General features: G+C 45.8%; 1 protein-coding gene and 1 pseudogene across 3 annotated transcripts; both read left to right on the top strand.

Moving 5' to 3' along the window:
• Positions 1–593: 593 nt before the first annotated feature.
• GMEB1 (glucocorticoid modulatory element binding protein 1) lies at positions 594–20,815 on the top strand. Of its 3 annotated transcripts, XM_048826144.2 has the most exons (10): positions 594–699; positions 4,544–4,708; positions 6,413–6,525; positions 7,547–7,671; positions 13,279–13,382; positions 13,927–14,084; positions 15,512–15,640; positions 16,704–16,841; positions 17,431–17,553; positions 18,623–20,815. In XM_048826144.2, exons 2-10 carry the CDS (start codon positions 4,581–4,583, stop codon positions 19,324–19,326), a joined length of 1,722 nt encoding a protein of 573 aa, XP_048682101.1. In that variant the 5' UTR covers positions 594–699; positions 4,544–4,580; the 3' UTR covers positions 19,327–20,815. The 3 variants fall into 3 exon arrangements, with proteins under 3 accessions (XP_048682101.1, XP_048682102.1, XP_048682099.1); XM_048826145.2 differs by lacking the exon at positions 594–699 and having other exon boundaries at positions 3,539–4,708; positions 6,443–6,525; XM_048826142.2 differs by lacking the exon at positions 594–699 and having other exon boundaries at positions 3,539–4,708.
• On the top strand, positions 19,330–20,815 carry LOC125624854 (uncharacterized; annotated as a pseudogene).
• Positions 20,816–27,899: the final 7,084 nt, after the last annotated feature.

The following is a 27,899-nucleotide window of genomic DNA, read 5'->3' as shown; positions in this document are numbered from 1 at the left end:
ATCCCCCAGGCAGGGGTTGCACGTGATCAGCCTAGGGGCACGGTGCGGGGTGAGGATGCTCCCCCCAGGCAGGGGTCCCACGTGATCACCCTAGGGGCACGGTGCGGGGTGAGGATGCTCCCCCCAGGCAGGGGTCCCACGTGATCACCCTAGGGGCAAGGTGTGGGGATGCTCCCCCCAGGCAGGGGTCCCACGTGATCACCCTAGCGGCAAGGTGTGGGGTGAGGGTGGCCCCCCCAGGCAGGGGTCCCACGTGATCACCCTAGGGGCACGGTGCGGGGTGAGGATGCTCCCCCCAGGCAGGGGTCCCACGTGATCACCCTAGGGGCAAGGTGTGGGGATGCTCCCCCCAGGCAGGGGTCCCACGTGATCACCCTAGCGGCAAGGTGTGGGGTGAGGGTGGCCCCCCCAGGCAGGGGTCCCACGTGATCGCCCTGGGGGCCGGCCGGGCTGCTCCCCGCACTGTGCACAGGGCCCGGTCTGGAGAGGGCGGCACCCCGGGGAGGCGGGGGGGGCGCACCCCAGCCCTCAGAGCGCAGCGCAGCCGGCTTAGGCAGTAGACAGGAGTAAATGGTCCGCGGCCCCTTTAAGGCAGGCGGCGGCCGGAAGTACTGGCGACTGAGGGCTGTCGCGAGCGCGCCTGCTGCGCATGCTCATTCCTCCCCTCCCCCCAGCCCCTGACTCGGCCGTTCGGAGACGGTAAGGGACGGAGGGCGCCGCGCTACGGGAGCCGGGAGGGGCCAGGCCCGGACGCGGAGTGCGGGGGGGGTCCGGCCGCAGTGGGAGGGGGAGCCCCAGAGCGCGCCGCCGCCGTACGTGCCGCCGCCGGGAGAGGGACGTCGCGCCGCCGCGGGGGGGGAAGGGGGGCTGAGTGGCTGCGTCCGCTCGGCGCCCGCCCGCCTGCCTGGAGCGAGGGGCGGGAGGAGGGGAGGCCACACCCCTTCCCCAGGGGAGCCCCGCCCCTGGCCCCGCGGCGGGGGCGCTGGGGCCCCGACCATCCTTGGGGGGGAGGCTTTGGGCCCTCCGACCCCCCCCCGGGGGTATCCTAGGTAAAGGGGTCCGGTGACCTCTGACCCTTTCTGACCTTTCGGGGGCTGCCCGCCTCTGACCCTTTCTGACCTTTCGGGGCGGGGAGTGGAGCTGGTGGCCTCTGGCACGTGCCCGCCCCACTCGGTTGTCCAAGGCCACAGGTGGCATCTGGGGGAGTTTGTGCTGCCTGAGCCCTGCGCTGCTAGCCGGGGGGAGGGGGTGGGGTGGGGGTGCAGGCCTGAAAAAGCTCCTGCCCCCTTCTCCTCTTTCACTACACAAGGTGAAGAGGGGATCTGGGCTGGCCCTCCAATACCTTCTGCTCCTTCCCAGCCAGCGCGCCATAGGCTGACCCCTTCCCCCACCTGCGCGCACGCTGACTAGAGTCAGTGCAGCTCGGGCCCGTTGGGCACCTGACTCTGAAGGTGGCACCTCACTTCCTCCAGTCCCTGTGGGATGATGGGGACACAGGGCTGAAGGGAGGGTCTCATGCTCTCTGAGTTCCTGACGGCCAGTGGGTAAGGGGTTGTTAGGGTGGAGGCTCGCCCCATCTGATCTCAGTGTGAAGGTTTTTGGGGACAGCCAGGTGCCTGTTGTCTACTGGCCATGCAGGTGTGAAGGGGGCTGGGCATCCTCGGACCATCTGTGTGTTAGATTATTGAGGCCTTGCGGGAGGTGGGGGGGCTGGGCCTTTTGAATCCCTAGTGGTTACACCAGACTGGAGAGTGAAAGGTATGTGTATAGTGGGTGCATGTAGCTCTCTGTTCGGCCCAGACATGGGTGTTACCCTTATGACCCTGACTACAGATGGATGAGTGGTGTTTGGCTGGGTGGGTTGAGTCCTGTGTTGTCCTGTTGCTGAAAAGGTGACTGGTCTCGTGGTCTGGGACTCTGACTGGGGATAAAAAGTGTGAATATGTCCTCCCTACCCAGGACAGGTGAAGGATCTAGCACCATGTTATCCTAACAGCCAAAGAATGAAAATAATGTGGGGTCTCACCCTCCAAAGCCTGACTACCAAAAGGTGAATATTTTAGGGTTTGTGCACCTCCATATGGAGGGGTGAAGGATGAGACATTTCTAATCCCGTGACCTTGGCTGCAGTGGGATGTATGAACACTTAATGAGGGAATGTTATGCTGAGTTTCATAAATCCAACCCTAGACGCCAGTAAACATTGGACCCAAGAATATACAGCCTCTGATGTGTAGTAAGTGAACTACAGAGAATTGTATTGTTCCCATGGGACCAAATCTGCCTGTATGTCAGGCACACAAGTTGCGGGAGAATAAATATCAGGTATAGGACTCTGCCATTCCTAGGGCATTTACAGTGCTGAATGGGGACTGCAGTTGCAGTTCAATTGTATGTATGCCAGGTCCAGAAGCAACTGAACTCAGCCCTCTGAGGAGACTTCACTGCAGATTTGTCTTGCCTGAGCCCAAGTGATTCATCTTCCTGGTAACATCTGACACTAGGTGCTTTGATATGCTATGAAGCTCCCAGAGTGCCCTCTTACAGAGACTGTAGATCGGATTCCCCCTAGACACAGACAAGACCCACCTAAGCCAAAGAAATATTGAAAACAAAGGAGAACTGATTTGATAGCTGGATCCTGCCATGTTCTCCTTGATCAATTCTCAGTCGTGCATCCCATGCAGCCACAACCTTACTGGGCCACTTGTCCATTGGCCACATCATGTTTCTATTCCTTGCTTCCTTCTGGGTCGCTTCTCTGCCATGTTTATAGCCATGTTCTGATTGGTCCCAAAACACACTGCAAATCTGAAACAGGATAACTAGTCTTTCTTTCTGAAGCAGGGATGTGTGCTTTTTTTTTTTATGTCAGCGCATAAGCAAATGCTTTCTTGGTAAGTTGTGCCTTACATTTGGACCTAAACAGAGTCAGGCTTAGATTCAGCCTGATCTCATCTGGCAAGGAATGCCACAGCTGGAGGTCTGCCAATGAGAGAACACTGCCTCCAGCAACTCAATAATGTAAACCTGGGTCTCTCTGTGAAGAGGGACAATCAATATGTACACATACATGGAGGCTATTCCATATGGCAGGAGGTGCAGAGGAGAAGGCTCTCACATCAAGGATGGTGAGACTGGGGAAGAGCAGAGAGGAGGCCAGCTAGACAAGATGAGGTAGAGAAATAGACATGGTTTCTGAGACAGACTGGCGCAAATCTGTTGCGGATTTTAAATCCAAGGAGAACAATCTTGAACTGGAGCCTGAATTACTTCAAACAAATTACATAATGTGTTATCCTCTCTCCATGCTTTTTAGGCAAGGATAATAATAATAAAAAAAAGCAATTAACTCCTCCAGTAATAAAATTGCATGTATATTTTTCCATGTGAGCTCTAGAGAGTATTCCAGCAAAGCACAACAAATACTCAAGGTGCTTTCAGTAAAACACTCTGAAGATCTTTCAGAGTAACAGCCGTGTTAGTCTGATTATCGTACAGGAGAGTGGGTTTGTGGGGGGGTGGGAAGAAATCCTGGATTTGTGCTGGAAATGGCCCAACTCGATTATCATACACATTGTAAGGAGAGTGATCACTTTAGATAAGCTATTACCAGCAGGAGAGTGGGGTGGGGGGAGAGAAAACCTTTTGTAGTGGTAAACACCCATTTTTTCATGGTTTGTATGTATAAGAACATCTTCTGTATTTTCCACAGTATGCATCCGATGAAGTGAGCTGTAGCTCACAAAAGCTTATGCTCAAATAAATGGGTTAGTCTCTAAGGTGCCACAAGTCCTCCTTTTCTTTCTGAAGATCTTTACTCCCATCCCTCCTCAACTCATCTTTGACACTAGGATCACAGTCTTACATTTATGCTTGCATGCAGTGGGGAAGGATCTCGCCTGTGCATTTTTCTGGTAATAAAAGATTATGGTATCAGGTTGCCTGCTAGGAATCTTGCAACTAAGGAAAGGAGGAAATTAGCCCCATCTTAGAAACCTGTCTCCCAGCGCGCTCATGTCTGCTGCCAAGACCAAGCATGTGGGTTAGTGCTGACCTGGCTGGCACTGATTTTGCAATGTTTGGTTCTTAAACTACACTGTACAGGTAATTCCACTCTGCATTCTGTCTGCTGTTAAAATGTTTGTGAATATGGTACTGTGGGGTTCCTTGTTTTTTGTGTCTTATTGATACCAGATCTAAATGGTCTCAACTGCCTGCTTTGCAAGCTGAGAGGTGTGCTCTCTGGCTTATACATGCCCATCGTCCGAAGCCCAATATCCCCTTCTCTTTCACGGCAGCTGTTGCACTTCAGTTTGCTTCTGCAGCATGGAGTTTTATCAACAACTAGTGCTCCCCTTCACCTGCTCGGAGATTGAGAATCATTCTTCTGTAAGCGTCTCAGCTCCCACCAGTCCAATATCATTTTGTTAACTGTGGCAGGACTGCTGGCGACAGTTGCTCTTCCATTTTGACACCATAGAGCATTCTTGTTCTTCCCATGAGACCAGGGTAAATAGCTGGCTCTGCTTGTCCGCTACAGCACACTTGCCACCCAGCCCTTTGACTGCATGTGAGAGATGGCAAATGCCGAAGTGAGTGTCCCTGTGGGGGATGTGGTGGTTGTACCAAGTGAAGGAAATGAAGGGGAGAACCCGGAAGATACCAAAACCCAAGTGATATTACAGCTACAGCCAGTGCAGCAAGGGTGAGTGATCCATGTCACTTTGCATAGTCTAAAATATTGACACGCATGTGAGTGCACAGGTGTGGGAAGTGGGTATGTTTGCAATGTGGCTAATCTCATGTATGTGATCCAAGGCATGTCAATTTTCAGCATGCTCTTTAAGGGGTACTTCTGAAAGGGTTATACTTTGATTGATTCTGTTCTGCAAGCCTTAGAGGAAAAGAGAAATTATAACTGATTAAAATGTTAACTTCTAACAATGACCTAAAGTAGTTCACGTACATAATAAGGTAGTGACTTTAAGGTTTAACATCTTGGGAATTCCCAAGCTAGAAGCAAGCCCTGGGTGTCTCAGAGGGAAGCTGAGAATCCCTCCCCTTTGCAATGATTAGGAACATAGGAATTGCCACACTAGATCAGATTTGTGGTCAGATCTAGTCCAGTATCCTGTGTGACACTGGTAGTACCAAGTATTTCAGCAGAAGGTGCAAGAAATCTCCATAATGAACAATTACCGAATAACCTGTCCATAGGGGAAGCCTTTTCCTAAACCCAAGCAGAGATTGGTTTATGCCATAAATCTATATCCCTTATTTTGTAATCCTATGCTCTGTAATTGGATTTTCTCAATATCCATAACTAGGTGTCTGATCCTTCTTTGAATCCTGCTAAGATCTCAGATTGAATGTCTTGTAGCCATAAATTCCACAGATTAATTATATGTTGTGTTTTAAAATAAAAAGTTATAATACTTCTGCTTCTAGCCCTATTGGGTCATGAGATGTTCGACCTTAAACTTGTCATTGTTTGAGGACTAAATACTGCTCCCTCTATCTTAGTTTGTTCTATTTGGGGTCACATACTGGGCCCGCCACTATGGTATCTGAGCTTTGGGCCAGTGTAATTATAGGACAGGGGAATTCCACGTTTCCTAGTAATTTGTTGTTTTTTTTTAATGGCTGCTCAGGGATATGAATGTTAAAACAACGCTTGGGGAGATAGATTAATGAGCTGCATGCAGGTGAGCCAGGCAACGGGGCATGATAAATGCAGGATCACATGGAAACTACCACCTATGTGATAATGTAATTATATCGACATACACAAACATCTGTGCCTGCTTTGGCATCCCCTACTGTGAAATATAATAAAGCCAAGGTGCTAAATGTTGGCAGCTACAATAGATGGTAGTGTATTATGGTACCCTACATTGGCAGTCTCTTCCTAGGGACAGATGACTTCCACCAGTTACGTGCCTTTTAATCAATAAATATATTGCAAAAAACATTTGTACAACATGAACTGGGATTTTACATGCATAAAAATCATAACATTAAAAGTACAGATTTATACAACAAGTAACTCTGTCCCTTTGCCTGTAGGCATGACAACTGAATCTTTCAGTCTGTGATCACAAGGAGGATATACAGTGATGCAAAATGCCACATGTATATCTGAGGTTGTAGGCAAAGGTGCAGTATAAACGTAAAGCAGAGAATTAACAGTCTTACTGGTGGAGCAGTGCAGGGGTGGGGAGCGTAGCATTGGTAACAGCTATGCATGTTTCAATCCCTGGTGACTATTACTCATTTTTTATACCTGAACCCCCCCACCCCAAAAAAGTTTGTAAAACAAGATTTTGTCCCTAAGGGACAAGTAAGCAAAAAATGAAATGAGGTTTTTAACCCTGTGCTATGAATCTTAATTTTTCCGTGATTTATATAGTTTGTTTATCGATGGACACTTTTACAACAGGATTTACGAAGAGGGCTCTGAGACCAGTGCCGCTGTGGTGGCTGTAGAAACACATACCATACACAAACTAGAAGAAGGGATTGGTAAGTTTCTCTTTGGTGTGGGCATAAACATGTCTCCTGCAGAATTACTTGCAGTTTGGTTTGCACCTTTAATACACTAGGGTTCTCTCACCACTGGGATCAGCAGTTGGGGATGTTGTTTTCCCCAGGAGGTAGAGTGCATTGTCTTGGGGTGTTCCCACCTGGATCACCAGTGCTATAGTTGCCATTAGGACTCTTGATACTGGGGGTGAAATCCTGGCTCCAGTGAAGTCAATGGCAAAACTTGCATTGGTTTCAGTGGAACCACGAATTTACCTTGAAGGTCTTCTCGGTACACAGAAGCTAGCTGCACAATGTTTGTGTGAATAGTGGATTCCAACAGGAACTGTCTGAGTGTCTATGCCAGTCCCTGTCAAACAGCTGGCTTCTTGCTTTGTATGGATTGATACAGGTTAAGGGTTTGGGTTAAATATAATGAGCTGAGCATGCTGGCTCTGCATTGCTGCCTGCCAGCCCAAGGAGCAAGAGCCTAGGGGGAAAGTTCTCTCAGAACACACAGTGAATCTTGACTCTAGCATTCTGCCCCTTCGATGTGTGTGGATCTCCCATTGACGTCAGTAGAAGATCAGCACCTGCACGGAACAGGTTTTTGGAGCAGAGACCCACTGCTTAGATACTAGAGCAGAACATTGTCCTATGTCTTAAATTTAAACTGAGATTTCCCATGTGACAGGATGTGGTTCTACTTACAGACCCTTGGTGACCTTTCTTTGTGCTTGCATTGGATGCATTTTGCTAGCGTTGGTGATCAGATTCTGGTTCAGACAGATTCTGCTAACATCTACGTTTTTCTTTGGGTGGTTGCCATTTAGAAGGAAGTTACCTGCTGCAGGAGAATGGACCCTTTACCTGCATTGGCTTTATGAGGCTGGGAAGGATAAGAGGTGTATTGCTGAATTAGGAAGTGTCCTACTCATGAAACTGGACTGTCACACCTCTCCCTTTGGTGTTTGAGTTCCCAATAATGAAAATCTCATGTTATCCATGCTTCTGCCTGCAGACCCCAGCACCATTGAAACCAACGATGAAATTGAGATTGCCTACCCCATCACCTGTGGGGAGAGCAAAGCCATCCTTCTCTGGAAGAAGTTTGTCTGTCCAGGAATTAACGTCAAGTGCGTCAAGGTAACTTGTTTGCCATAGAGTAGCCCGATTTCCTTGGCCAGATCCCCTCTCTGAAGCTGGGACTGTGGCAGGTCGTTTTCTTTCTTCCAGTGTATTTTCTTTCTCTCTCTCTCTCTCTCTCTCAATTTCATCTGTCTCTCTACACTGGAGTTTGTTAAATTTGTGTTGGCAGCATGCAGGGCCCCAAACATGGGAGTTGGTTTTGTCTCTGTAAGAGGCAAGGCTACGAGCAGATTCTCAGGGAGAATCTCAGGGTGGAGGGTTCTCAGCCCCCTTGTCTTTCTGGGTTGCTATTGATCCCTGTTTAAAGTCCTGCTTTTTCTTTCTTTTCTTCCATCACACTCCCTTGGAGCCACGTTGTGATGGTTTCTAGGGGTGCCCAGGACTGTGTGTGTGAGAGAGACTTGCTGGTGCTTAACTGGGCGTCCGCTCCCTGATACCAGGAGTCTGTTAGCCGCCCAAACAATCTCCTCAGGCCTCTGCCAGCCCTCACTTTGCCTTGCAGGTTAACAATAGGTGTATCTGAGCCGCTCTGAAACCATGCCCTGTAGTATCCAGCCCTTGTCTATGGATACTCACAGAAAATACCAGGTAAGCTGTCCCCAAAGGAAGAGGGCTCACACCAGTTTGATTCAGCTGCGGGTCAGCTCCAATATAACATCACAGCACTGAGATATATTTATAGAGAAAATAGTCAATGTGTTTTCAAAGGCTGAGATTTAAGAGACAGTGAGTAAGGATAATGGAAACAGAAATAATTACATATAAAACAAAATAATAAAACACAGTCTGGGTCTATGCTTGTTAATGTAGACCTTTCCTATATAATCAAGTAGATTAACCCCCAAAGGGTCAGTCTTTTGCAGAGTTAGCTATCCTAAGACAAACCAGGATCCAAATATTCAAGAAGCCCTCTCTGCCAGGGGTTTTCCTTAGTGACTGGATAACAAAAAGTCTTTTTGCCTCTCCTTATATTTCCCAAAATTCATTGTTTTTGCCCCAGAATCAGGTTCCTTTCCTCGTGTGCTGGCTCCAAGTTGCCTTCACATCCTTATATTGACTCCATATGCAAAACATGCTTCCACTGTCTTGTCTTATGACGCTTAATCTACATATGGACCTAGACAGACAGGCGAATATACACCCTTTTGTCTGGCAAAACCTGTTTGCCAACACTGCCTGGGACAAAGGCTCTAAAACATATTTTAGGTACATATACACAACTTCTATATATGATCAGTACATATATCTCACAGTGCTGATGAGGATCAGTATGTCATAAGCTTTTATTAGAGACCTCACATGACCCTTTTGGGATAAATACTCTGAAATTGTGTGTGTTAGGTATAGTAAGGTGGTCAGGTCTGATAGGCGTTGCTGTTACAGAACAGTGGACCCTTTGCCACCTTGCATTGAAGGGTTCTTAGGGTCATTGGGGAATATTCCTGAAGTAGTGCAGGCCCCCCTCAAGCATTCCATTCGTGACATGCTGGCTGGGGAAAGGGAATCCTGCTGTCGGATCCCCCAGCTGGCAGTGTGATAAGCTGTTGAGGTTAATGCCAGTGTGTGCTTCTGTATGTTCAGACAAGTCATGCAGGCCAGAAACACTGAGTGCAGAGCTCTGGGGTTCCTGCAGCTGATGTGCACTTTGTGGCTTCAGTGTTTTACAGCTTGGCTTTTAGGAGGGCATATCTCAGTTATTGGTGGGAGGTAAAGTTGAGGGTATTTCCCAAGCAAAATGCTCATGCCACACGGATGGTGTAGTGTCATTTGACACACGGAGCTAATTCAGCCTAGTATAAATAAGATGTGTACATCACTTTAAACTTTAAAGTATTTAATTAAGGGAGTTAAAGGATTAGAAGTATGATTTAAGCGTGGCTAAAAGGGTAATTTTTAAAAAAGTTCCTTTTAAAGCACTCGTCACTTTATAACTAGGAGGATGATGGAATTAATGGAAGCAGATGAGAAGATGGGTTAAAAGCCAAACAAACGATTAAATCAGGTTTTATTTACACTGACCATTTTAGTGTTTCAATTTGCATGTTGAATAGATACCTTAATTTTAAAGAGAGGCCAGTCCCCTGATTCCAAACTCTGAATCTAGATCCAAGTTGGTTTGGATCTTTATTATAGGTAGATCCAAATCTAAATGTTCTTGAACTTGGGGTGTAAACTTTTCCAAAGTTCCAGGTGTTTAGGTTTGTTGTTCTGATACAGGCCATTACAGAGAGAGACTTCTGCTACAAACTCAGGTCTAAACCTATGTCTGCATCTGAAGTTTGTTTATAGAGCTTTGGTTGTGGCTCATCTCTCAAATATATTGTTAGTTATTAACCCAACACTGCGTCATTGAATTAAATAATATTACTTTCATTGACTTCAGTGGGAGTAAGGACAGGCCGTATTACAATACAGCATATGCCAAACCAAATGCTTTGTTGCATGCAACCCAGAAAAGTCAATGAGTTAGCCCCAGGTGTATGTCAGTGCACAATATGACTGACATCTGAGTTCTCTGATTTTGGTATGAAGGGTTATGTTGTTCAATCTAGCAGAGAAAGGTTTAACATGATCCAATGGCTGGAAGTTGAAGCTAGACAAATTCATAGTGGAAATAAGGTGTAAATGTTCAACAGGGAGGGTAATAAGCCATTGGAACAATTTACCAAAGGTTATGGTGGATTCTTCATCACTGTCAATTTTTTAAAATCAAGATTGGATGTTTTTCTAAAAGCTCTGCTCTAGGAATTATTTTGGGGAAGTTGTATGGCCTGCATTAGACAGGAATTCAGACTAGATGATCACATTCATCCATTCTGGCCATGGAATCTGTGAACCTGTGAGTAAATGGGAGCAACTACCACTGACTTCAAAGGTAATTGCACCTGTTTATGGTAGGAATTTTGTTCATGGACTGTAAAGCTACCTTTAAGGCAGCACTGAAAAGTGCTAGGGAAAGTGCTTTCGGCTTGATCTGCTTGGACCACCTGCTGAAAAGTCATAGAACATCCCTGTAAATGTGCTGGATTGTGTTTTACATATTTGTATCAAATCACATGCATCAGGATGTAAAATGATCTCCTGGAAGGGGTTCAGGAAGGAACTGCTCTCAATAACCACCCACTGTTACCTTGCCGGTTAAGTATGTTTTTGGGAGGTTGCGGTCTCCTTCAACTGAAGCTACTGCTAGAACATAAGAACGGCCATACTGGGTCAGACCAAAGGTCCATCCAGCCCAGTATCCTGTCTACTGACAGTGGCCAATGCCAGGTGCCCCAGAGGGAGAGAACTTAACAGGTAATGATCTAGTGATCTCTCTTCTGCCATCCATCTCCACCCTCTGACAAACAGAGGCTAGGGACACCATTCCTTACCCATCCTGGCTAATAGCCATTAATGGAGTTAACCTCCATGAATTTATCCAGTTCTCTTTTAAACCCTGTTATAGTCCTAGCCTTCACAACCTCCTCAGGCAAGGAGTTCTGCAGGTTGATTGTGTGCTGAGTGAAGAAGAACTTCCTTTTATTTGTTTTAAACCTGCCACCCATTAATATCATTTGGTGGCCCCTAGTTCTTATATTATGGGAACAAATAAATAACTTTTCCTTATTCACTTTCTCCACACCACTCATGATTTTATAGATCTCTATCATATCCCCCCTTAGTCTCCTCTTTTCCAAGCTGAAAAGTCCTAGCCTCTTTAATTACTCATCATATGGGACCCGTTCCAAACCCCTAATCATTTTAGTTGCCCTTTTCTGAACCTTTTCTAATGCCAGTATATCTTTTTTGAGATGAGGGGACCACATCTGTATGCAGTATTCAAGATGTGGGCATACCATGGATTTATACAACAGCAATAAGATATTCTCCCTCTTATTCTCTATCCCTTTTTTAATGATTCCTAACATCCCGTTTGCTTTTTTGACTGCTGCTGCACACTGTGTGGATGTCTTCAGAGAACTATCCATGATGACTCCAAGATCTGTCTCCTGATTAGTTGTAGCTAAATTAGCCCCTGTCATATTGTGTGTATAATTGGGGTTATTTTTTCCAATGTGCATTACTTTCCATTTATCCACATTAAATTTAATTTGCCATTTTTTGCCCAATCACTTAGTTTTGTGAGATCTTCTTGAAGTTCTTCACAGTCTGCTCTGGTCTTAACTATCTTGAACAGTTTAATATCGTCTGCAAACTTTGCCACCTCACTGTTTACCCCTTTCTCGAGATCATATATGAATAAGTTGAATAGGATTGGTCCTAGGACTGACCCTTGGGGAACACCACTAGTTACCCCTCTCCATTCTGAAAATTTACCATTTATTCCTACCCTTTGTTCCCTGTCTTTTAACCAGTTCTCAATCCATGAAAGGGTCTTCCCTCTTATCCGATGACAACTTAATTTATGTAAGAGCCTTTGGTGAGGGACCTTGTCAAAGGCTTTCTGGAAATCAAAGTATGCTATGTCCACTGGATCCCCCTTGTCCACATGTTTGTTTGACCCCCTCAAAGAACTCTTAATAGATTAGTAAGACATGATCTCCCTTTACAGAAACCATGTTGACTTTTGAGCAACAATTCATGCTCTTCTATGTGTCTGACAATTTTATTCTTCACTATTGTTTCAACTAATTTGCCCGGTACTGACGTTCGACTTACCAGTCTGTAATTGCCAGGATCACCTCTAGAGCCCTTCTTAAATATTGGTGTTACATTAGCTGTCTTCCAGTCATTGGGTACAGTAACTGATTTAAAGGACAGGTTACAAACCATAGTTAATAGTTCTGCAATTTCACATTTGAGTTCTTTCAGAGCTCTTGGGTGAATGCCATCTGGTCCCGGTGACTTGTTACTGTTAAGTTTCTCAATTAATTCCAAAACCTCCTCTAGTGATACTTCAATCTGTGACAATTCCTCAGATTTGTCACCTACAAAAGATGGCTCAGGTTTGGGAATCTCCCTAACGTCCTCAGCCATGAAGACTGAAGTAAAGAATTCATTTAGTTTCTCTGTGATGACTTTATCGTCTTTAAGTGCTCCTCTTGTATCTCGATCGTCAAGGGCCCCACTGGTTGTTTAGCAGGCTTCCTGCTTCTGATGTGCTTAAAAAACATTTTGTTTATTACTTTTTGAATTTTTGGCAAGCTGTTCTTCAAACTCCTTTTTGGCTTTTCTTATTACATTTTTACATTTAATTTGGCAATGTTTATGCTCCTTTCTATTTACCTCACTAGGATTTGACTTCCACTTTTAAAAGATGCTAGAGACAAGATATTGGGCTAGAAGAATAACAGCCGTGTTAGTCTGTATTCGCAAAAAGAAAAGGAGTACTTGTGGCACCTTAGAGACTAACCAATTTATTTGAGCATAAGCTTTCGTGAGCTACAGCTCATGTGTAGCTCAACTGTAGCTCACGAAAGCTTATGCTCAAATAAATTGGTTAGTCTCTAAGGTGCCACAAGTACTCCTTTTCTTTTTGGGCTAGAAGAACTGACTAATGGTTTCTGGTTGTGGAGTGTCCTAATGTAAAGTAATGTTCCCTCCTGGTTTTGTTGATCTGTCTTTCTGCCTGGCTGAATTCTTTGTTGTTGTTTTTTTTAGTTTAATGACCAGTTGATCAGCCCTAAGCACTTTGTTCACTTGGCTGGCAAGTCTACCCTGAAGGACTGGAAGAGAGCCATTCGCCTTGGAGGAATCATGTTGAGGTAGGACTGTCCACCATTGTAGCCAGCTTCAGTACTTCCCCAGTGCAGCAACAGAATCTTTTGCAGACATTTCATCTGCCTCTGTGTCTTCAATACATGCCAGTTAAATCTCTTACCGAGAAAAAGTGGATGGAACAGCAGATCACTTTTAATATGGATGGCCAGCAGCCTGCAGGACCTTTATGGTGAAATCCTAGCCCCACTGAAGTCAATTGGAGTTTTGTCATTACTTCACTGGCATCAGGATTTCACTTTACATCCCAGAACTAATGTGGTGAACATATACAGTTAGGGTTGCATGGTATTTAATGGGGCATAAGGGTACTGTCACAGGGCCAGAACTATGTATACAAAGTTGGGGAATGGAGACATGAGGGCCACTGTTTTTCAATTAAGATCTTCTGGGGGACTCATGGAAGGGAGATGGGTTTCTTGTTCTTCTTCCTCCCCATGCAGTCATAGTTGTCCCTCTGACCTGTTGGTTTCTTCAGGCTGAGATCCAAGCTGAGTTCATTGCATAGTTCTCTCCCCATTCTGTGCACAGGAAGATGATGGACTCTGGGCAAATCGACTTCTACCAGCATGACAAGGTTTGCACCAACACCTGTCGAAGCACCAAATTTGATCTCCTGATCAGCAGTGCCAGAGCACCGGTGCCGGGGCAACAAACAAGTGTGGTGCAGACTCCCACATCAGCTGATGGTAGGGGACAGAAAGACAGCTAGAAATGCCATGTGTTACCCTGTAGCACTTCCCTCCTCCCTCCTGCTCACTGAGACTGTCCAGTTATCTCTGTTTGCTTTCTGTGTGCAATGTCCTAATGCAGTGCACCACCACCTCTCTCCTAGTGCAGTCCCACATCTCAGATTACTTTTTACTTGCACCCAAGTTGCTTCAAAAGATTCCTGGGAGGGGTGAAGCTTCCTGTTGAGTCTGCTGGGAGTGGGGATCAGTGGGATCTAGCAACGAACTGTACACTGTAAGGCTCAGGGTCGGGAGCAGCCGGCAATGCACTGGTGGTGGATGTAGACAGCTGTGGGACCCAGCGGAAAACTGCTGGTAACCGACCTCTTGGCAATCTCTGTTCTAAAGTGCTTGGGTGTGGAACACAAAACAGCACATGAAAAAACAGCTGAAAGAGACCCGCTTGCAGTGGTTTTCCTGATGCATGTCCTATTTGCAGGCCTATTAGAGGGTCATGTGAAAAGGAGTATACTGGATTTCTGGTGGCTCAGACATGTATTGGATGGGCCTTTTTACTCTGAAAAATAAACAAATGGAACATTTAAAACCCCAGCCAGCTGGGATCTGGCTCCCACTTCTACCTCTGGCAGCATATGTCCACCTGTAGTCTTACTGGTTTGTCCTGTTTTCCACTTGCTGTAGTTGGTAACCCTACACCTTGACTTTTGGTATCATTTACCGACATGATGCATGGCTTCTGCATTGGTGCTGCCATTTCAGGCTGGTACTCAGAATAAAAATGAAAAACAAGAGTCCTTCCAAGTTTAATGTTATTTAAAAAGTCAATGAATCAATTACTCTGGGTGAAGACTTTGAATGACGAATAGCATTTTAACTAAGAATGCTGAAATAAGGCTGATCAAATCTCATACTTCGGGGTATAAGCCAATCTTTTGCAGAGGTGAGGAAGGAGATTTCCTCCCCATTGTACATTATCATACCATTGGTTATGTTACTTTCCTCTAAGTCTGAAGTGACAGCCAGTGTATGAGGTATGATGCCAGTCGTGATAGACCAGTGCTCTGATCAGATATGGAGAGTCCTATGTTCCCAATGTGACAAGGCAGGGAAATGACTGACCAATTTGCTCCTTAAGTTCCCTCCTTTATTCTGATCCCTTCTGCTACTTTTACACCAGGATGGGTCTCTGGTTAACTCTATGGACAGGGAGCAGCTTTCCATCCACAAACCCTAGTGCATTTCATAGATATGGTTCCACTGACAACAAACAAGATCGGCTTTTAGCTAGTTTGGTTTATAGATACAAATAGCCTGACAGAGAGTGAAAAACACTGGGGGAGTGGAAAGTAAAGCTGCTGATTGGAGCATGAAATTCCTGGTGCTGCTGAGAGAGCTGAAGCTTCCTCTTCTGGATCCTTTTGCAGGGAGCATCACCCAAATTGCATTGTCCGAGGAGAGCATGGAGGAGGGGATTGAATGGAACTCTGCTCTGACGGCTGCTGTCACCATGGCCACTGAGGAGGGCATCAAGAAGGACACAGAGGAGATTTCGGGTAAGTTCATACTGTCTGTTGGCTCTTCACCACTCGTCCAAATTTTCGGAGTGAATTTAAGGCTGATGAAAGGTTCTAGATTTACAGCCTGGGAGACTAACGTCCTCAGAACAGGTCTGACCTAGGCAGCAGTAGTGCAAGTTTCCCCTCTCCCCTGCAAACACACACGGTGCCCACTATTGTGAGTAAGGGGTGAGTTCAGTCTCTAAAGCCCATTCAGTCCTTGGCCTCTCTGCTGAGATGACCAAGCAGGTCAGTTAGTGCCTGTTATGACATGGTAACTCTTTATGAAATAGACACTGGCCTATCAGGAACTGGGCAGAGACCACCCACACATTTTCCAAAGGCCAGTGAACAACTTCAGAGCAAAAAGAAAAGGAGGACTTGTGGCACCTTAGAGACTAACCAATGTATTCGAGCATAAGCTTTCGTGAGCTACAGCTCACTTCATCGGATTCATCGGCTCACGAAAGCTTATGCTCAGATAAATTTGTTAGTCTCTAAGGTGCCACAAGTACTCCTTTTCTTTTTGTGAATACAGACTAACACGGCTGCTACTCTGAAACTTCAGAGTAGTGCCACGTTCAGTCCCTATTCGGCTATGGCTGGATTCAAACTACTGACCTAGAGGCAAAGCCCTCCATAGCATATTACCAGTTCTCTGAGCCATCCACTTTCTCCCTGCGCTATTGTTACAGGTGCTTCACTGGCCCTCCTGATACCTGTCCAGAAGCTTAGGCAGAGTTCCCCAAGCCAGCAGGTGAAGACCATAGACACTGTATCTTGTGCAGACAGGCAGAGGTAGTGAAGTACTGTTCTAAAAGTCGTAAGCTGTATGAAAGTCCTCACTAGTGATGTTTACTTCCCAGATCCATTTTTTTTGTTTGTTTTTTGTTTTTTGCATGTCATGTCCACCCTGATGGCCAGATTAGAAGCCGGCTTCCAAAGTTACTGCTGCATGACAGCGCGCTGCTCTTGGAACGGTTTTAATGTAGCCTTGCGGGAAAATGCCAAATGCTTGTACGTGTCGAATTCTTCTCCCTCCTGTCTCTTCCTGTGCCAGAGGACACGCTGATGTTCTGGAAAGGAATAGCCGACGTGGGGCTGATGGAAGAGGTCGTCTGCAACATCCAGAAAGAAATAGAAGAGGTGCTGAAAGGTGTCCAGCAGAGGCTCGGCCAATCTCCCTTCCAGATCACAGGTGGGTGGGAGGCCAGCCGCCTCTGTGTTGATATTAAAGGATTACTGAAAAAGTGGTTATGGCCAGAGACGGGAAGGGAAAACTGGCCCTTTCCTACTCACAAAATCCTCTCCTGGAGTCAAATTCTCTTTTTAGTTACACCCATGATTTTTTATTTATTGTTTTTAATTCACCTTTGGACAGATAGATGACAGTTTCAGAAAGTTGTATGTAATGGAAAAACTTGTGCAACCTTCGCTATTGCTGGAGAGCTAATGACACTGCCAGCATTATGGGCAGAAAAACTGTAGGGGGTGGTCTAACATATACAGATGATACTTTAATGTGAAGCGATTCAGAGCTGCTTGAGTGACAGGTCTTTCTTTTGATATGAACAGAGTTGTGCCATCATTGGATGTCCACGGGGTTGGGAATGCCCTCTTCAGCCAGCACTCCTGGAATTGCACTCTGGAAACATGAAGAACTTTTAATAGAAAGCACTAGAGGATTTTAGGCATAATAAATAAATCTCATCTGTCTGGCTCCTTGACTGGAAGTTTAGGCTGTCTAAGGAATTGTAGGCACTCACCCATGTGGGGTTTTCTTGCAGATGCTGCAGTCCTGAATAATGTGGCCCACACTTTTGGCCTGATGGACACAGTCAAGAAAGTTTTGGACAACAGGAAAAGCCAAACAGAGCAGGGAGAAGAGCAGTTTCTTTATACTTTAGCAGGTATGGTCAATGCCTGGGAAATATTTGTTAATGAAACCTGGTGTCCCATCACAACTCTCTAGAGCTGATGTGACTCATGCACTTTCCTATTTGACTTTGAGTGCAAAGCAATATGTTGCTCCCTTTATTTAAAACCTAAATTTGCCTTTTTTTCCATACACCAACATGCAACTAGTGTGTTATCCTGTGTCACTGCAAATTATTGACATATTACATCATGAAACACATGCACTTGAATCTCCATCCATTCTAGGGATCAAGTAGGAATCCCCCAAAGTCCCTTGTGTACCAGTGAGCCATTGGCCAGGGGTGTTAGGGAGTGTGTAGTATAAGGTATGCCCACTGCTGAGGGAAGGATACTGGCCTTGCTGGACTTCTGGTCTGCTCCACAATGGCTGATGCTGCTTCTTATTTTCAGTTATATCCCCCAAAGATCCTTATCTGAGCTATGTTTGTGCTGGAGACCCATCTTCAGGAGTGGCCTTGGGACTCCCAGTCCCTGCGACAGCTCGTGAATGCCATCCATCCTGAGATGGCACCCAACCAAGCTCAGGAGATAGCTCTCACTGCCACGCTTTCTCCTAGCTGGAACAGGCATGTGCAGCAATGGCATCCATCTTCTCGGCAGTGAAAACAAGGCTGTGAGCAGATAAGTAGAGGTAGAAAACCACTCCAGAATTAGGAGACAAGGGGAATCCCAAGGACCTTGGTCCTTAATTCTCCATTGCATTGCACCTTGTGCAGCCATTTACACAAATGCAACGTGGGTGTAAAACGTGTAAAAAGCTACCTGATCAGAAAGGCAGTGTTCTGCCTCCACTCTGCACGGGTGTGAATGGTTGCTGAAGCTGCAGGGCCATTGTCAGTCTGGCCCCTGGTCTTGAACAAAGTTTTGTCTGAAGCGGATTGAGGAGAAACACCTTATTGGACATCTGAGATGCCCCGCTGCAAAATAAATAATATGTGGGACCAGATGTTGCTGATTTTATGGAGCTCCTTTAAATATCTCCCTCTGTTTTCAGTGACTCAAGCTTTATCTGAATATGCTGTATTGTCATTCTTCTTGCAGACCTGGAACGCCAGCTGGAGGAGCAGAAGAAGCTCGCCAGGGATCAGAAGATGAAGTCTCAGACGATCCAGAACGTGGTGCTGATGCCAGTCAGTGCTCCGAAACCCCCTAAGAGACCTCGTCTGCAGCGCCCGGCCTCAGCCACAGTCTTGAGTCCCTCCACCCCTGTCCAGCAGCCTCAGTTCACAGTCATCTCACCCATTGCCATCGCACCTATGGGACAGCAATTCTCAGTGGGCAACATTCCGGTGGCAACCATCAGCCAGGGATCCAGCCCAGTGACTCTCCACACCTTGCCATCCTCACAGCTCTTCCGATATGCCACCGTGGTGTCTTCCTCCAAGTCCAGTTCATCTGACACTGTGACCCTTCATCCGTCCTCCAGCTTGGCCCTGCTGAGCTCAGCCGCTATGCAGGACAGCAGTGGCCTGGCTAATGTGGCCGCAGTGGTGAACCCTGTGGAACTGGTGGCCATGGAGTCTGGCCTGACGTCTACCATCCAAGCTGTTGAGGGCACCTCAGAAGACGGACAGACCATCATAGAGATAGACCCAGCACCAGATCCTGAAGCAGAGGCTGAGGAATCGGAGGGCAAAGCTGTGATTCTGGAAACTGAGCTGAGGACAGAGGAGAAAATGGTGGCAGATGTTGAGGACCATCAGCATCAGGTGCACAATGTAGAGATCGTTGTCTTGGAGGATTAGCAAGGAAGGCAAATCTCATTGGTGGGATGGGTTGTTGGGTTTTGTTTTTTTTTCTTGGTTAAACTTTTTCATTTTGACAGTCATCCTGTTCGTTGCCATGGATCTTTTTCATTTTTACAGTCCAAAAATGGAAGAAGATGGAGAAACACGGAGAGGCCCAAGAAAAGGCTCCATCTCATGGAGTGATGGACAAAATCAACCGTTTCTGCAGGGAGGAAGGAGAAGTGATTCTGCAGACCAGAAGGGGAGAGCCCCTCTCCTTCCTGAGAGTGCTCAGTGATACAGCCCATATTCTCGTTTTTGCCCAGGCCTGATCATTGCTAGGACTGTTTTAGTTGAGAGAGACTCTCTGGCCAGTAACTGGAGCATTGATCTTACTGCTGGAAGGGGTTGATGGTTGCTTTGGGGGAAACAGGTACCTCATTTTTATTTTTTCCCAGGGAAGGGAATTCTGTCCAACTCCTCATTATCAACTATGCTGGTATTTTGCTTTTGGCAAGGAAGCAGCAACCCTGACTGAGTGTTCATTGTCCCCTTTCCCACACCCTGTGGTTTTTTTGTTTCTTCTGTTTTTTTGCTTTGCTCTCCCTTTCCCTTTCCAGATCTGCTGGCTGCTAAAGTGCTTAAGCTGCTTTTGGGTTCTGTCACCCAAATCCTGCTTCTTCCCTTCCTGGCCTTCTCCCTCCCAGGCCTTGTAAGTTTCTTTGCCGCAGGACACTGTTACAAGACACTGATCACTTAAGCCTGGTGCATAAAGGAGAAGAATCAACCCATTGGTAAAAACACAGCCCTCCCTTTAGCATAGCGCTGACCTCCTGGATGTATAAAGCGTGTGTTGTGCTGTTGCTTCCTGGGAGAGCTGGACTCCATGGGGCAGGAGCCCCATCTGTTTATGCCGCACGCTGGAAACTGTACTTGCTAGTTGCTACATGTTGGTGTGTGAGTTTTTTTTTCCCTTAATCTATTTGCAGGATTAGAACTGGCATATTATTTTAGCATTGTGACTGCCTCAGCATCCCCCTTCCCCCCACCACTTCGGGGGGGCTCTTTTTGTTTCTTTGTGGAGAGAGGAAGGGAAGGAGGGAATCTATTTTTAATTCAGCTGTTGAATTGTGGGGAATTGGGAGGGCTGGGGGAAATCTGCTTGGTTGAAATATATTAAGCAAAACAGTAACAACAGAAATAGACCCGGAGGGGGAGGGAAAGGAGGAGGTGTGTGGTTATTTTATTTTATTTTTTAATTTTTTTTTTTTTTTTGCATTAAAAGGAAAAATCTAAATGCATCTAGATTATTAATGGAAAGGACTACAATGAATTTGTTGTTTGTATTTTAATAGCACCTCAATCCAGATTGGGGCCCTGTTTTGCAAGGCACTGCACCAGCACATAGGAAATAGTCCATGACGTGTAGCACTTACACTGTAAACAAAGGATGAGAGAAAGGAAATATTATTTATTAGAGACAGACATTAAAGGCCTGATTTTTCCACCCGACTGTAGCTTGTCACTGGGTAAAGGGGGCGTATCATGCTAGGTTGGTAGCATTTTACAACCACCCTGTATGGCTATAAATAACATAAGGTGCAAGGCAGGAGAATTGGGCCCTTTGACTTGCCCCTGTTTGCACAGGTGGTCTTAGGCAGAGCTGGTAATTGAACCCAGATCTCTTGAGTCCCAGACCACAGCTTGAACCACCAGATCATCTTGTCACAGTTTCAGGGTTAACCCTGCACCTCCCCCCCAGGTCTTCCTCGAGGGCACCCTCTTACAGGTTTCTGGCTTCCCAGCTATTACCTCTCTCAGACAGAGTCCCAGTCTCTCTTCCTCCATATCTGGGGGTTTAGGCTTGCAGTCTGTCTGCACTTCACTGTGTTTTCCCCAGCAGGGCTGACCAGGGGCCAGCACCTGTGATTAAGCAGGGGGTTGGACTAGATGACCTCCTGAGGTCCCTTCCAACCCTGATATTCTATGTTCTATGAATCTTTCCCCCGGGGCTACAACAGTGTATACCAGTTAATAGCCAGCCGTCACAAAGCAAAATACATTTATTCTGAGGGAGAAAGCATTGCGGAGAAAACACACAAAAAAACCCAAAAGTTTCTAACCACATGCTACAATCTCACTAGAGGTCACCGATCCATTTTATTGGGCCCTACCAAGCCAAAGTCCTTCCAATCCTCCTGCAAGATGTGCTCCCCCCCCCGCCCCCAGACAAAAGCTCCTGTCCATTTTCTGAATCAAAAAGAAGGTCCTGTTGTGCCAGTTTAAACTCAACCTTTTTATACCAAAAGCTCTTCCTTTGTTGGCTGCTGGAAAACCCACTTTTAACCAGTCCATACCAACTACCCCAGAGCATGGTTGCTCTCTGCAATTTTTTACAGTTGCAGCTACTAGCCTTAATCAGCCTCCCACCCCCACTGTTTTTAGTTCCTGGAGGAACTATGGGACCCCCTCACTCCCATCCATACAATTCCTGGCCCACAGTGGTACATCAAAGGCCCACAGGTAAGTATATAACAGACAACCCAAAGAGAGGGCTAGATGTTGCGGGTAACCTGGAAAATTACAATAGGATCCTAGGAGCAATAAGAGGGAAATCAGGGGTGGAATCTGCTCAATATCTTGCAAAAATGCAAGAAGTATGGGGAATAAACAGGAAGAACTGGAAGTTTTAGTACATATGCTAAATTGTGACTTAATTGGCACTACAGAACTTGGTGGGATAAGTCTCATGACTGGAAGATTGGTATAGAGCGATAGAGCTTGTTCAGGAAGCACAGGCAATGAAAAAGGAAGAATATATGCATTTGTTCTGATGTGGGAAGCAGACCAATTTAAAGTCTCTAGGTAAAGATAAAAAGAGATGAGAAAATATAGGGATGATGACCTGGTAGGGGTCTACTACAGACTATCAAATCAGGAAGACAGGGAAGTGGATGAGGAATTTCTAGAACAAATAACAGAAATATCCAAAACACAAGACCTGGTGGTAATGGGGGACTTTAACTACCCAGACATCCGTTGGAAAAAAATAATACCACAACACACACAATTTCCAATAAGTTATTGGAATGTATTCGGGACAACTTTTTGTTTCCGAAAATGGAGGAAGTCACCAGGGAGACAGCCATTTTAAACTCAATTCTGACCAAAAAGGAAGGAATTGGTAGTGAATCTGAAGGTGGAAGGTAATTTGGGTGAAAGTGATCATGAAATGACAGATTTCATGATTCTAAGGAAAGGAAGGAGTGAGAGCTACGGAATAAGGGCCAGAAACTTAAAAAAAAAACCCAGACGTTAACAAACTAAGAGAACTGGTATGTAAGGTCCCAGAGGAAGAAAATCTAAGAGAAAAAGGAGTTCAGGAGAGTTGGCAGTTTCTCAAGGAGACAATATTAAAGGTACAACTGCAAATTACTCTGATGTGAAGAAAATATAGGAAGAATAGTAAGAGGCCTGAAAATCAAAAAAGAATCCTCGAACAAGGGGAAACACGGATGAATTGCTAAGGAGGTGTACAAAAGAACAGTACAAGCATGTAGGGACAAAATCAGAAAGGCTACGGCATAAAGTGAGTTAACTTGGAAGGGACATAAAAAGAGGTTCTTTAAATACATTACGAACAAGAGAAAGACAAGGTCCCATACTTAGTGAGGAAGGAGAGCTAATAACTTATGACATCAAGAAGGCTGGACATCAAGAAGGCTGAGGCATTTAATGTCTATTTTGCTTCAGTCTTGTCTGAAAAGGTTAATGGTGACCAGATACTCAACACAATATTAACAACAAGAGTGAAGGAATGCAAGCCAACATAGGGAAAGAACAGGTTAAAAATATTTAGAAAAGTTAAATGTATTCAAGTAAGCAGGTCCTGATGAAATTAATTCTAGGGTGCTTCAGCTAGTTCCTGAAGTACATCTTGGAACCATTAGCAATTATCTTTGAGAACTCATGGAGGACAGATGAGGTCCCAGAGGACTGGAGAAGGGCAAACATAGAACCTATCATTAAAAAAGGGAAACTAAGAGGACCTGGGGAATTGTAGACCAGTCAGCCTAAGTTCAATACCTGGACAGATACTGGAACAAACTATTAATCAATTTGTAAGAACCTAGGGGATAATAGAGTTATAAGGAATAGCCAGCATGGATTTGTCAAGAATAAATCATTCCAAACCAACCTAATTTCCCTCTTTGACAGGGTTACTGGCCTTTTGGATAGAGGAGAAACAGTAGATGTGACATATCATGATTTCCCATTCTCATAAGCAAACTACGAAAATGTGGTCTAGAAGAAATTACTATAGCATGGGTGCAAAAGTGGTTGAAAGATGATAAAGTTATCAACAGTTTTCTGTCAAACTGGGAGGGCGTATCTAGTGTGGGACCTGCAGGGGTCAGTCCTGGATCTAGTGCTGTTCAATATTTCATTAATGATTTGGGTAATGGAATGGAGAGCATGCTTATAAAATTTGCAGATGACTCCAAGCTGGGAGGGGCTGAAAGCATTTTGGAGGCCATGATTAGAATTCAAAGTGACCTTGGCAAATTGGAGAGTTGGTCTGAATTCAACAGCATGAAATTCAATAAAGACAAGTGCGAAGTACTACACTTAAAAAGGAAAAATTAAATGCACCACTACAAAATGGGGACTAACTGGGTAGGTGATCGTACTGCTGAAAAAGACACGGGGTTATAATGGATCACAAATTGAATGTGAGTCAACAACATGATGCAGCTGCAAGAAAAGGCTAATATTCTGGGGTGTATTAACAGGAGTGTTATATGTAAGGCATGGGAGATAACAGTCTAGCTTTACTCGGCACTGGTGAGGCTTCAGCTGGAGAACTGTGTTCGGTTCTGAGCATCACACTTTAGGAAGGTTGTGGGCAAATTGGACAGAGTCCAGAGGAGAGCAACAGAAAGTGATAAAAGGTTTAGAAATCCTGCCCTATGAGGAAATGTTTTAAAAAAACAACATGTTTAGTCTGGAGAAAAGAAGAATGGTGGGGACCTGATTGTCTTCAGCTATATTAAGGGCTGCTATAAAGAGGACGGTGATCAGTTGTTCACTGTGTTTACTGAAGGCAGGACAAGAAGCAATGGGCTTAATCTGCAGCAAGGGAGGTTTAGGATAGGTATTAGAAAAACTTTCTAACTGTAATGGTAGTTAAGCTCTGGAACAGGCTTCCAGGGGCGTTTGTGGAATCTCCTTCACTGAAGGTTTTTAAGAACATATTGGACAAACACCTGTCAGGGATGGTCTAGAGAGAAGGTGGGTGAGGTAATAGCTTCGATTGGACCAACTTTTGTTGGTGAGAAAAACAAAATTTTGATCTTACACAGAGCTCTCCTTCAGGGATGGCTTTGCTTTATTTGGTCCTGCCTCAGTGCAGAGGCTGGATTGACTTCTGGAGGTCCCTTCCACCCCTACATTTCTATGATTCTATAAACCATTCCTAAATTTAATACAATATAGGCCCCAAATATACTGCATGCTGTTGCACTATCTTGTCACATTTCCTTTCTCTTACATGCTGCTTTTTTCCCCTTCTATAGACCCTTTCATATCCAGGAGTCTTACCTGGATTTCCCCTTCTCCTCTAGGAATGTGCAGGCAGGCCACCATCGGCCTTGAGAAGTGGACTTAGGTCCTTTTCCCAGAATTCTCTGCCTCCATGGGAGAACAGCTGAATGCAGATCGCTGCTCACACCAGGGACCTTTCTGACTTTCAGATCGTTCAAAAAAACCCTTTTTTTAAAAACACATTTATACATTGGATCTTAAACTTGCAGACACTTCCCTTCCCCCCACCCAGGGCTTGGGGATGGAAAAATGGTAACTAAGGTGACATCCAGGCTTTTGGAAGGTGGCCAATGAGGAGAGGCCAGGCTGGGCCATGCTGTGCTCCACTCCTGAAGCCCCACCCGGGAAGACCAGCATCTGCTCTGCTAGGTTAAGGAGCAGGGCCCAGGCAAGCTTTGCTCCCTTCTCAATGAAGTTTGAAGCCTCCTCAAGATCCATTGAAATGGGGGCCACTATGTGTCTAGCTTCCTTTGCCCAGTCAGTTCTTGGGATAGTTCTGGATCAGCATGACAGGCAGACTGCAGGTTTGTTATAAAAGTCTGTGTCTGACCTGCCCTATGCACTTGGGATGCTCACTTAAGAGCTATTCTGAGCCTAGGGTCTCTGGATTTGTTTCTCTACAGGGAATTAACTGCTCTTCCTCAACTCTGCATCACACAAGGGAAAACCACAGAACAATGCTCCCCCGAGACCTTTCTGGCTACTCTCAGTTTCTCTTCTGTAAACCAGGCCTATCAGTTTGCCAGCCTAAAGCCTCGTCTTTACCAGTTCTACCTGCAGTGGAGTATAGGGCCAGCTGCACTCAATGGCAAAAGCTTCCAGTGACTTTAGTGGGAGCTCGAACAAGTGAGTGGTAAGCAGAGTGAGTTGAGGCATGAGAGAGGGATTTGGAACCACCCAGCACCATTGTGGGCTAGAATGCCCCCCATTCGAATGGGAAGTAGGAAGGGCAGGAGGGTTTAGCAGGGCAGCTGGACCCAGATCTGATCATTCGTATAGAAAAGTGGGTCGGACTAGAGACTGGCAGGCAGTGGGGTGGAGGGGCAGCCAGTGATCACTAGCAAAGGCCTGGTACAGGTACTGCCATGAAACACTGAAACTGGACAAACTCAGCCTGACCACGAGGTGGGTTTAACACTGCAGCCTGGGTCAGGGTCCTGCTGTGGTGGAGATCCAGCCTGTTCATGTCCCTGGGTTCACCTTTAATACTGAAAAGTCTGCATGTTAGTGAAGTTAACGCATGGCCTCATGTTTGATTATTGCAACTGTGCAGTGCCCCCTCCACCTTTCCCTTTCCGTGATTGTTTAACATAGGGAACTCTGGAAGGTCGGAGTGATGGTTCCGAATGGAATGCTACTGTAGTGGAATAGCTGGCAAATCTTTAGCTCCTTCCAGCACCCTCCCAGGTTATAGTGAAGACTGCTGCAGATGGGGAAGAGTAGGTGGCAACTGGCGATGCCAAGTCCTTGGGCTAGTAAAGTTGGACGGCTTCCCCAACAGGTTTGGCAGCTGCTGCTGGAGTGCATCTCTGCCTGTTTTTCATTCTCTGCAGAGGCACTTCAACTGCCACAAGGCCTGTGCTCTCTTGTGGGAAGTAAATGCAATCAACCACGCTAAGTGCATGTAGCACAGTGCTGCTGGAATTGGCATCCCAGCTACCGGGGGGGGGGGGGGGGGCACCAATACATGCTCCTCTAGGATCGTGGTTGAGTTTTGGTTTGCAGGTAAGTGGCAGGAGAAACTCCTCAGATCACCAGCAGGCTACAGCCCATCCCTGGGTGGAGAAACCTTCAAAGCATAGATCAAGAACCCCAAACTCCAAGGCATAGACGTTTTTGAAGGTTAATGGGAACTTGGCAGATCAATGAGAGATGAGCACAGACTAAAAAGCCTGAGATTCATTGAGAGAATTATAAGATATTTAGTAGTGAAGTTTGGTAACACCTGTTACTAGTTGAATAAATGGAAAACTTCCAACTCAACACAGATGCTTCCTGGCTCTCTCCCCTGCAATCCATACTCCCTGCACCTCCAAACCGCTAGGGCTCTTCCAGGGGGTGAGAAATCTGGCTGACTCATCATGTTTAGGGTTTGAGGTGGGAGGAATACAATCTGGGCCTTTAGGAAGCCCTTATTTACCATCTTCCTCCAACCCACTCCTCCCCACACACCATATGCTGGCCTCATGTCAGCGCAATTATGTTCTGCAGAAGAGACTCAACTGAAGATCCCTTCAGCTTTATTACAACCTGATTGCAAGAGGTGCCAGATACCTACAACTCCCATCAAAATCAACATTGCAATGCTGTGACATTGCAAACAGCCATGTTTTCTCCCTTGGGAAATGCTTGTAGTCTCCACAGTGGAGGCTCATTTGTAATACTCAATTTTATTAACAATACCTATACATTAAACATTAAGGGCCAGATCTTGCAAACACATAAGCCTCCATCCAGCAGACCCCGGAGTGAACCTCTGCAGGTGTGCAGAGCCCCATTGCCTTCAGGGTTGCAGGATTATTCCCATCTGCACGGGTTGGACTGCAGGATTGGGGCTTACATTATTTCATTTAAAAGTGACAATAGTTTTGCATTAAACAGTATTGTTTTTATTAAAATTGTAATTCTACTCAAATGTCATGATTTTACTTTTATTGGACCAGCATCTCTGATACTCTGAGTACATTTCCCAGACCTGAAGAAGAGCTCTGTAGGGTTCGAAAGCTTGTCTCTCTCACCAACAGAAGTTGATCCAATAAAGGATATTACCACACCCACCTTGTCTCTCTACTATCCTGGGACTGACATGGCTACACCAAAGCTGCATACAATTATTTTCCTTAAAAGTTTAAATTATTTTTCATTTGAAGATACTCTGTCCCTTTAACAGATCCCAGCCACGGACTACTCCTAAGTGAATGCCCCCTTTCACCTGCACTACCTAAATATTCCGGCAGGTGGCGCTGTCAACATCCCTCGGTCCTCCA

Source organism: Caretta caretta, chromosome 19, assembly GCF_965140235.1.
Source record: "Caretta caretta isolate rCarCar2 chromosome 19, rCarCar1.hap1, whole genome shotgun sequence".
NCBI lineage: Eukaryota > Metazoa > Chordata > Testudines > Cheloniidae > Caretta > Caretta caretta.
Note: the sequence above shows the minus strand (reverse complement) of the source record. Positions and strands in the feature narration are given on the sequence as shown.

Excerpts from the sequence above, each read along its gene's own strand:
- GMEB1 (XM_048826144.2), top strand. The coding sequence starts at position 4,581 with ATGGCAAATGCCGAAGTGAGTGTCCCTGTGGGGGATGTGGTGGTTGTA. Across the intron at positions 4,709-6,412 it reads CTACAGCCAGTGCAGCAAGG|TTTGTTTATCGATGGACACT; the intron begins GTGAGTGATCCA and ends TGATTTATATAG. Across the intron at positions 6,526-7,546 it reads CAAACTAGAAGAAGGGATTG|ACCCCAGCACCATTGAAACC; the intron begins GTAAGTTTCTCT and ends TTCTGCCTGCAG.